Source organism: Haliotis asinina, chromosome 12, assembly GCF_037392515.1.
Source record: "Haliotis asinina isolate JCU_RB_2024 chromosome 12, JCU_Hal_asi_v2, whole genome shotgun sequence".
Taxonomy (NCBI): domain Eukaryota; kingdom Metazoa; phylum Mollusca; class Gastropoda; order Lepetellida; family Haliotidae; genus Haliotis; species Haliotis asinina.
In genome coordinates this window covers 44,186,151-44,197,357 of record NC_090291.1, presented here as the reverse complement: position 1 = coordinate 44,197,357, position 11,207 = coordinate 44,186,151, and the positions used below count along the sequence as shown (strand labels likewise).

Sequence of the window (11,207 nt, the reverse complement as noted above, 5' to 3'; positions counted from 1 at the left end):
TTTCCGGTAGTGTATAGATCTAGCGGGTATCACGCAAGAACCTAAATTCATGAAATAAACTGGACAAAATAAGTTAGGGATTTGGGTACTTTTATGATTGATATTTCATGTGTGTGTGAATGAATAAATAGATAATTACTCATAATTTCAAAATTTTAATATATCCCTAACTAATTTTGTCCAGTATATCACTCTGTTTCTGGTAAAGGAATATGACAATAGCCATGAATCATCCCAGCATATACGATTAAAGGTAGAGGATGTTGGATTTGCAAGATTGATAAGACGTAAATGATGATGCCAAGGAGGAAACAGATGATGAAGAGAAATTAAGGGAAAATATGACAATTTATTCCATTCCTTTAGAAACTTTTCATGTATATGGATATATATTACTTTTCCACAAATACACTGGCATTTGTTAGTGTTATGCTCGTTAAATGGAATATCCCCTACTTTTTAATGGTGTAGTAAGATGGCGGCGATCACATTGTGGACCGCTTGGTTGACGTTTCCTCGCAAGTTTTATCTTTTTGGGTCACATCCGCGACTAGAGAACACCCTGGTGAGGTCAGCCGCCAGGACGAAAAGAATGGAAAATATGAGAAAGGTGGCGCCCCCTACCCCCAGACTCTGGGCTGACGGGCGGTCATCACCGGCACTTCCATGTTTCCGTCTATACGCGGAGAGGTTCCGTTTGTCCAAGAGAAGGTTTTCGATAAGGACGTTAAGAGACTGTAGACGCCTGGTTGTGTTGACGTTGAGACACATACAAATGCATTTGGCGTTTGCACGAGGCATCACTGAAACAGACATCAGAGGTTATTGAATATAAACTATTGACATAAACTCCGCATATCGGACGTTCTGGGTGTTTTTTGATTAATACGGATCACAATAACTTATTTCCTGTCATTTTAAAAAATATGCAACTTTGAAAAATATGCCTTGAAAAGTTGTTCTGTGACGTCACAATTAAATAACATAACTTTATAGCATGCTAATTTACATATGTGACGTCATTCCGTTGTGTGTCACATTAATATACTGGAATAGGGCGGTTTGTACCAGTTTCAAATACAAGACTTTGCTTATAAAATGCCCAATACCAAGACTATTGTGTAATAGCCTCGAAACTGTACATTCCTTAAACATTATGGGCCTCGGCTCCATTAGTTTTCATGAATGGAGGGTTACTCGGACAGTACCTTCTGCCTGAAAGTTTCTTGTCGCTTTGACCTTTCAGCGAATTACTTACAATTGCTGTTATTATTCATACCATTGTGGTGAAACGTAACCAGCGTCACATGCATATGTTATATTTTGCAAGCAACCATCGTTTCGGTATTTTGTCATCTGTGACGTCATTAAACAATTGAACGTGACCTCAGGTAAGAGGGCCGTCACACCTGCTTACCATGTTATATTGCACAAATTTACATGAATAAAATGTATAAAAAGAAATCATTACACTCGAACAAGTGTGTCATATGACTTATGCGAAGCACGTGCAAAATTATGTATTGCCTGAGCATAAAGGTTAACACACGTTTCGTATAAATCGTATGACATGCCTCCTCGTGTAATTATCTTTCTAACTCTTTCAACAAAAACGACAAAACGTTAATCGTACCGGGTTCTTTCGGAGCAACAGGAGTAGCAAGTTGTGAAAGACCAGTTGTGGCTGGCGTGGAATTCATGGCACTGGTGGAAGAAGCATAGGTGGCTGTATTGCTTGTGTCAGGAAAGGATCTTCCTGATGTTATTGTGTCAGAAAAGGATCTCGGTGGGGTGGCTGTGTCAGAAGAGGATCTTACTGTGGTAGTTGTGTCGGAATAGGCTTTTGTTGTGGTTGTTGTGTCAGAAGAAAATCTCATTATGGTGCTTGTCTGAGGAAAGGATCTTCCTGTTGTGCTTGTGACGGGAGATGACCTCGTTGTTTGGCTTGTCTCACGAAAGGATCCTGTTGTACTGGTGTCAGAAGATGATCTCGTTGTTGGACCTGTCTCACGAGAAGATCCTCCTGTTGTGCTTGTGTGAGAAGATGATCTCGTTGTGTGACTTGTCTCACGAGAAGGTCCTCCTGTTGTGCTTGTGTCAGAAGATGATCTCGTTGTGTGGCTTGTCTCACGAGAAGATCCTCCTGTTGTGCTTGTGTAAGAAGATGATCTCGTTGTGTGGCTTGTCTCACGAGAAGATCCTCCTGTTGTGCTTGTGTCAGAAGATGATCTCGTTGTGGTGCTTGTTCTGGGAGCGGGAGTACCTGCAGTACTTTGATCAGATATGTAACTGACTGTGGTGCTTGTATTAGGACTGGACATATCTGCAACGGTCGAGTCAAAAGTAGTGGTTGCGAGGGTGTCGTTGTTCAAAGATGTAATGAATGTCGTAGTAGCTGCGTCGGATGATGTCGATTCTGGACACGTCAGCAAGGGACTGTCGATTTGTTCATCTGCAGCATCTACCAGGATTACTTTACTGACTGAAACAGATTATAAGTCAAGGCAGGTTGACAAAATCTTTCTTGAACACCGAAGCAACGTGAATGAGAGAGAATATGTTCTTACTTCGCTTTATCAACATTTCATGATTATCACAGTGGGGGACACTAGACATGAACTTCGTTCGTTGAACCAGTCTGGGAAATCAATCCCGAGTGTTAGGCGTGACAGCGACCGACTTAATCACTAAACGACCAGGCAACAGATCGCATTTTCTCATAATCGAACACAAACGATTTTGGAACTATTATTGTAGTCTTTGGAACATTTGACGACGGAACATATCTTCATGTCAGGGCCTGAAACCCTCTTTAATGCTCAGAAAACTCAACTGAAAAGTCATGACTGAATATTTCTTGAAGACTCCAGAAAGTGTATGTTCATGATATATTAGTCATGAGTAGCGAGTTGCATCATATTCTACATGCCTGCAATAACAACCTGGGTAGGAAAATCTGAAAAATGACGCTAACCAACTTCGGTGATTGTTCGTTGGTAAAGAAGCAATCATCAGTTGTGAGATGTCAACCAATTCCCAGCACTGCCACTAGTCTACTCCTGTCCCCAGGATACATCCTTATGTTATAATGGAAAGAACTGATTTGTCATAATTCGCACATGCATGTTACCGCCACGTTAACGAATGACCAGAATTCCGTCATCACCGTAGTGTCAGGTGACACAACTCGCTATGTGGAGTTGCGTCCCTTAGTTGTACCAGGACTAAGATTCGATGAGATAAGAGGACTATTACCTACTGTTCTCTTGAAGGTGATGATGCATTACAGAATGTTGAAGAAAAACTTACAATTGAAACATCTTCGTATTCCAAAAGAGTGATCATCATTTAATTCGATGTCGTTCTCGCAGAAAAAAGGATTCGAGCCAAATATCAGTTGGCATGTGTTGTCTTGATGGTGGAATATATACGCCCAACACACATTGCTGCCATCTACGTCTGTATTACACAGTTCCTCACAGCCTACTAAGGTTGCCGCATTCACGTTCTTCTTCGGAACATCCAAACTGCATGTCTGTTTCTCTTTCAACTCGTATGTACATGTCCCTATAATAAAGTGGGTGAGTTTAGTTTTACGCCTCTTTTAGCAATGTTCTAACAATTTCACGGAGGGGGACACCAACAATGGGTTTGAATCATCGAACCTGGGAATTAGCTGTGACCAACTTTTAGGCTACGCCGGATCTCCATGGACAAGAGGAATGTTGTTGTCGCTAGTCATTGCACAATGACAGATATGTCACCGTGTTCCATATGATAAGTATAATAGGTGCACGTGCAATAAGGTATCTGTCTAACACCTGAGAGTAATACCCCTGTTGTCAGTTTCTAGTTTCGAACTTGACTGATATTATGAGACTGATTGGAGTGGGTCGTGGAGCCTCTTAACTACCCGTATGTTGTAGGGATCCAGGACTGGTGTGCTGGTGTTGTTAATGGTGATGTTAACCAGTGGAGTAAACAGGTGGGGTTTAATGGCGGTGTTAACCAATGGAGTAAACAGGTGTTGTTAATGGTGATGTTAACCAGTGGAGTAAACAGGTGGGGTTTAATGGCGGTGTTAACCAATGGAGTAAACAGGTGTTGTTAATGGTGGTTTTAACCAATGGAATAAACAGGTGGGGTTTAATTGTGGTGTTAACCAATGGAGTAAACGAGTGGTGTGTAATGATGGTGTTAACCGATTGTGTAAACATGTGGTGTTAACCGATTGTGCAAAGTTGTTGTTCACGGGTGGTGTTTATTGGGGCACATTACCGATGGTGTTTACCGGTGGTATTAATCGATGGTATAAACAGGCGGAGTTTATAGGTAGTATTTATGGGTGCAAATGTACCCGTGTTATTAATCCTTTGGAGCATACTGGTGGCGCATATTGGTGATATTACCGGTAGTGTTTACCATTGGTGTTTAGCGGTGTTTACTGATGGTGAGATGATGATCTGGTGGACCGAGGGCAAGTCTATCCAGGACCCGTTACATCAGACCTTGAGTGAGGGCAGAACACGGTCAAAAGCCGATCCATTAAATACAAAATGAATCTTCGATAGCAAATCAATCCTCCATCCTGAATGGCAATCTAACTCTGGAGCTGACTCTGAGAGCTCCCAAACTGCTTTCCCTGTCTAGGATAACCAAAACCAAAAATCCTCAATCATAAACATCAATCATAATACACACATAAAGCACACCACACCAGTGGCCGGTTTCAGATAATCATATTGTATTATAGCTTGTATCGGAAGGTCAAATGGCAAGAACGGCAGGTCGTGTTAACTTCATTAAATAGGGAAGCATAGAACGTTTTTGATGTTGCTTTCGTGCTAAGCATGCATACATCGGAACCATTAAACCATCTGTAGCCTCTCCTTTACTGAAAGTTAGGACATAGCTGATACTAGGACGTAAAACAACAACCTTGTCTCGGTTGTTTGGACATGCTTCCAATCAACTCAGGAAGGTGCACCCCTTCACAATAATAGACCCAACCAGTTGTGACACGGACCCGCAAGGCATTAGTATTCACTTGATTAGTTCAAGCTTGACAAGCTGCAAGAAGCATTATACTTACCAGTCATAACGCACAAGACAATAATTGTTCTTTTCATAGTACGTATGTGGTGGTCTGACATATACTGTTGGAAAAAATAAGGGATCACATGAAAGCACGAGTGTTTTCCTTTTGGTTTTGTTCCAATTTTTCACAAGCTGTGCGATACACAAGCCTTTGAAGACCTTGGAACAAACCGTAAAGGAAATCTATTGCTTTCATGTCGCCACATTTTCCCTCTCAGTGTATTGTTCAACTTGGCTCAAACCTGCCGCTGACTAAATTGTTATCAGGTACAAATGAGATGGCGAGAAATGTGACGTTCATACCTTCAGATTTGGCACACAAAATGGATTGAGTTTTCCAGCAACTTTCTGTGTGCCATGTAAGGGATCTCTGCGATAACAGCACACAGAGTTTGTTACTGGTTGATAATGGCTTCGAGTCCCAGTTGGTCCAATGAGACTGCAGTGGTTGACAATTCGACCAATAGTAATCATCTGTTATGTCCAGTCCCCGATCATGCAAGCCGATCCACATGTCTTTTCTGTTTCAGAAACAAATAATTATATTCGTAATAACCCAAGGTTTTTACATGAAAATTAAGAAATACGCTCTCAAGGAAAATCCTTAGCATGGGGGCTTGTAATGAAAGAGTTCTGGTTTTACCCCGGTTTTAGCAATTTTCCAGCAATATCACGGTGGGGGACACCAGAAATGTGCTTCACATATTGTACCCATGTTGGGAATCGAACCTAGAACATTGGCATGACGAGGAGACGCTTTAACCATTAGACTACCCCACCGCCATGACGCCTGGAACGCCAGTACCAGGGTCTTGGCACTTATGTCATGTCATGGTTTTGCGGGTGTGCATAGATGTGGTATTTATGGTACTTCGTTTGTTTAAATTTAGGGATCAAGAGAATAAATATTCCCTGTTGTATTCCGTGTATGACAACATGAACGCTATCCTTTGTACTCCTTCGGGAATGTACGGGCGCAGCGAATACATTGTAGTCCATTCCAGAACATCGGGGTGTGCAGGTGTAGTGAAAACATTGTACTACATTTTAGAACTTCGGGGTGTGCAGGTGTAGTGAATACATTGTACTACATTCCAGAACTTCGGGGTGTGCAGGTGTAGTGAAAACATTGTACTACATTTTAGAACTTCGGGGTGTGTAGGTGTAGTGAATACATTGTACAACATTCCAGAACTTCGGGGTGTGTAGGTGTAGTGAATACATTGTACAACATTCCAGAACTTCGGGGTGTGTAGGTGTAGTGAAAACATTGTACTACATTTTAGAACTTCGGGGTGTGCAGGTGTAGTGAAAACATTGTACAACATTCCAGAACTTCGGGGTGTGTAGGTGTAGTGAATACATTGTACAACATTCCAGAACTTCGGGGTGTGCAGGTGTAGTGAAAACATTGTACTACATTTTAGAACTTCGGGGTGTGTAGGTGTAGTGAATACATTGTACAACATTCCAGAACTTCGGGGTGTGTAGGTGTAGTGAATACATTGTACAACATTCCAGAACTTCGGGGTGTGCAGGTGTAGTGAATAAATACATTGTACTACATTTCAGAACTTCGGGGTGTGCAGGTGTAGAGATTACATTGTACTACATTCCAGAACTTCGGGGTGTGCAGGTGTAGTGAATACATTGGACTACATTCCAGAACTTCGGGGTGTGCAGGTGTAGTGAATACATTGTACTACATTTCAGAACTTCGGGGTGTGCAGGTGTAGAGATTACATTGTACAACATTCCAGAACTTCGGGGTGTGCAGGTGTAGAGATTACATTGTACTACATTCCAGAACTTCGGGGTGTGCAGGTGTAGTGAATACATTGTACTACATTCCAGAACTCCGGGGTGTGCAGGTGTAGTGAATACATTGTACTACATTCCAGAACTTCGGGGTGTGCAGGTGTAGTGAATACATTGTACTACATTTCAGAACATCGGTGTGTGCAGGTGTAGAGATTACATTGTACTACATTTCAGAACTTCGGGGTGTGCAGGTGTAGTGAATACATTGGACTACATCCCTAAACATCGGGGTGTGCAGGTGTAGTGAATACATTGTACTACATTTCAGAACTCCGGGGTGTGCAGGTGTAGTGAATATATTGTACTACATTCCAGAACTTCGGGGTGTGGAGATGTAGTGTATACATTGGACTACATCCCTAAACATCGGGGTGTGCAGATGTAGTTAATTCATTGTACTACATTTCAGAACTTCGGGGTGTGCAGGTGTAGTGAATACATTGTACTACATTTCAGAACTTCGGGGTGTGCAGGTGTAGTGAATACATTGTACTACATTCCAGAACTTCAGGGTGTGCAGATGTAGTGAATATATTGTACTACATTCCAGAACTTCGGGGTGTGCAGATGTAGTGAATATATTGTATTACATTCCAGAACATCGGGGTGTGGAGATGTAGTGTATACATTGGACTACATCCCTAAACATCGGGGTGTGCAGATGTAGTTAATACATTGTACTACATTTCAGAACTTCGGGGTGTGCTGATGTAGTGAGTGTGCTACGCAAATACTTTAAATCCATTATCCTCCATACAGTTGTCAAGGCTTGCGAGGATTTGCCATATCATCCACAGGGGCTTGTATTGCTGAAAATAATACGTCCTGTGTCCAACAAGCCTACACTGATATCCATATACATATAAAGAAGGGTATCAGTCGAGGCTTGTTGGACCCATCACGTATTATTTTCAACAATACAAGCTCCTGTGATGTCATCCGTCACGCGTTGTCAAAACATTTGATCAGTGTTATCGACACTTACTCGAAACTTAGAAGAAACTGCATCCGTACTAAAACATTCTGCATGGTTTGATCCATGACGTTGAGAAGGCTTCCGTATCCCTCCGTACACAGATCCAAGCCTGCGTTCCACGAGTACTCTTCCGAAATGTGGGTCAAGGTCGTCATGGACATCGTTGGAGCTGGAGATTTAAAGAAACGGCATCGGTGAAACAGTGGGTGCACTCAGCAATATTCCAGCTATATGGCGGCTGTCTGTAAATGATTGAGTCTGGTCCAGACAAGACAGAGAAAAACAGCATGAGTATCGATCTGCGCAAATGAAAACATGTGAAATATGTCAACCAAGTCAGCGAGTCTGACCACCCGATCCCGTTATTCGTCTCTTACTAGGAGCATGGATTACTTGAAGGCCAATATTCTAACCCGAACCTTCACGGGTTTACGGTGAAAAAGGACGGTGAATAGAAACATCACTGACTCGAAATGTTAGATATCCTCGAGTTATCGGTAGTTCGAGGCAAAAAGAATGTTTCTTTGAGAGAGAATATATCATTGACTGTTACAATTCAGATACCCAGCACGGAAAGAAAGAATACATCCAATTTGTTGTTTGCAGAAGTGAATCTAACAAAACGGCCGTGCGGATCGTGAAGTTTTCGATATGGGTAATAATTGTTCTAATGTGGATATAAAACTATTTTGGCGCGTTTTCCACGGTTTCAAATTTTATCTTCATATCCATTTTTCAACAGTTTCGCCTGTGTAATTATCCAGTGTCAGAAAGGAGGAGTCAAACCTTTTCACAAAACAATAACCTTTTCAATGGTACCATCGAGTCTATTTTTTTCAGCAAGTTCTGGAACGAAGTGAACTATACAGAATAGCTAGTGAGTGGGTTATTTTTACGCCGCACTCATTACTTTTCCAGCTGTATGGACTCTAAATAATAGCGTCTGGACAAGACAATCCAGTGATTAATATCACGAGCATCGTTCTACGCAACTAGGAACCGATGACACGTGTGAACCGAGTCAACAAGCCTAGATCCCGTTAGTGATCTCTTACGACAAGCATGGGTTGCTGAAGATCAGTTCTAACCCAGATCTTCAGTTCTAACCCAGATCTTCACGGGCCCTATGTAGAGTAAAAACGGTTATAAACAAGGTTCGAGGAGCTTAATACTTCGTTATGCGCATTTCGGCTAAAATTTATTGCTATGACATAATGCCTCTGACATCATCTGTTATAGATCTTCAGAAAATGTTTTTCAGTGAGAAACAAAGAACTTATAACTCAAAACCTCGAAAGTGCCTGTCATATTCTAATACATTAACAACCAAGATCATAAATTAGTGAGTGAATTTGGTTTTTGTCTGCTTTTAACACATTTTCGATAATCTCCTGGGTATACGACTCGGCCCTGTGATTTTATTACCGCTGGCCTTTTATCCAGTCAAGTGTCTACGCTGGGAAGTAGAGCGTACCAATCACAACTGACTTTCACTTCTTAAATCATTTAACCGATCGCGATTAAACTTGACAACACAAATGATGTAAGTAGTCTGAAAGAGGTAGAGGGAGTTCTTGCATATATTTCTTCAAATTGTCGGACCTGTTAACTTTGTCTCAACGATTTTCCCCTAAACCAGTCGCACTGTGAACAAACCTTCGTTGACACCGGCGAGTTAGCTGACTGGCTACTGTGAGAATGCGGATCCAGCAAAGGGAGGTAATAAAAGTACCGTATGGAGCCTTAGATGCAGCCAGGGTATCGTGGAGATTTATCGGAACGTATACCCTGGAGATTATCGAGGATGCTTTAGCAATATCACAATACTTATGGAAGCTGCGTGTTACTGTTACCAATAGTTACCTGTGTCGGCACGCCCTGGACACAGACCGATTAGCAGCAGTACCTGCAGGGTAAAACAGTATAATATAGAATAATGTAAGAGTAACATCATAAACATTCGGAGCTTATGCAAATAAGGTTATGGGGGTGTGGGAACTTTGTTTAGAGACAAAAGAAACCCTTATCGGTCACAGCTTTAAGAGGTTTTGTTTCCTGGTTCCAAATAACAAAACGTGTCTCCAAACAAATAATACCTGACAGAAAATGCTCAAAATACGTCAGTCTCCAAATAGGAAAAATGTATCTCCAAATAACAAAACCTGTCTCCGAAGAAACAAACAAACAACAACTACTAAATAAATAAATAAATAAATAAATAAATAAATAAATAAATAAATAAATAAATAAATAAATAAATAAATAAAATGCAGATTTCACGCGTATGGAATAATAATATTTGCCACATATTGCATACTATAAAGTGCAGAATACTACATATAAGCACATTAACCACATACTGCATACGATGTGCGAAATAGCCACTGGTTTGTTAACCCGTGGCTAGTAAATATCCAGTCGGGCCAGTAAATCTCCGCAGGCGCTAGCCCGACTGGGTATATGTTCCTGGGGGCATATTGTAAAGGTATCACAAGCTACGACTTACACTTACAAAATGTAGTGCATACCACATACATAGAATATATATACTCTCTCCAAAATGAAACGCACAACGAAAATGGCATCTTCATGCTGCAGTGTATTGGCAGAGGTGAAAAAAACCATTTGTTTTGTTTATGATCCCTATTGTGTCTTTTTTCCATCTTAAAACATCATAGCCAAACGCATCCCCTGTGGAACACCTGTATGTAGCATAGTGATTTTCAATAGACGATGTAGTTTCACAGGACACATAATTCACGTGCAATGCACGTGAAACAAAGGGATCACTTCGTGTTATTGATGGGTATAAAAGATCGATGACCGTCTTTGGCGTGTTTTCTGTATTTGGGAGTTTTAGGGGGAAGCAAAATGACACGAGTGAGCCGCGCCAATCGCCATATTGCTATAGGTCTCCTGGATGTAGGAATATCTCCGCTTATGTGATCTGAACGTCCATCAGAACACGATATCTTGTCTATGGGAGAAATATCACCAACAGAACTCTGTGGGAGATGGACGAAAACTCGGACGACCACAACAGCGCAACATCGGGACATCCGGTTACATCACCTGCGTCATCGAACAGTTACAGAGATCCGTACCGCCAGGCACATACCCGGATTGAGGAGAGACTGCGCAGATCGCCAGAAACAAGCAGCAGCAGGCAGGTTAAGAGCTACAAAACCGTACATTGGTCCCTTGCTCCCTCAGCAGCATCGACAACATCGTGTTGAATGGTGCACCAATGTTCAGGCCTGGACCCTCGTAGATTGGCGTCGAATCTCGTTCTGCGATAAATCGAGATTTCTCT

At 41.7% G+C, this 11,207-nt stretch overlaps 1 protein-coding gene across 1 annotated transcript; it reads right to left on the bottom strand.

Moving 5' to 3' along the window:
• Window positions 1–332: 332 nt before the first annotated feature.
• LOC137258564 (serine-rich adhesin for platelets-like) lies at window positions 333–8,057 on the bottom strand. Its single transcript, XM_067796276.1, has 5 exons — window positions 7,904–8,057; window positions 5,401–5,618; window positions 3,310–3,567; window positions 1,634–2,482; window positions 333–803 (listed from the first exon to the last, which is right to left on the bottom strand). The coding sequence occupies exons 1-5, from the start codon at window positions 8,053–8,055 to the stop codon at window positions 526–528; spliced, it is 1,755 nt and encodes a 584-aa protein (XP_067652377.1). The 5' UTR covers window positions 8,056–8,057; the 3' UTR covers window positions 333–525.
• Between the last annotated feature and the right edge of the window lie 3,150 nt (window positions 8,058–11,207).

Excerpts from the sequence above, each read along its gene's own strand:
- LOC137258564 (XM_067796276.1), bottom strand. The coding sequence starts at position 8,055 with ATGTCCATGACGACCTTGACCCACATTTCGGAAGAGTACTCGTGGAAC. Across the intron at positions 3,568-5,400 it reads TTTGTGTGCCAAATCTGAAG|GGACATGTACATACGAGTTG; the intron begins GTATGAACGTCA and ends ACTTTATTATAG. Across the intron at positions 2,483-3,309 it reads AATACGAAGATGTTTCAATT|TCAGTAAAGTAATCCTGGTA; the intron begins GTAAGTTTTTCT and ends AATCTGTTTCAG.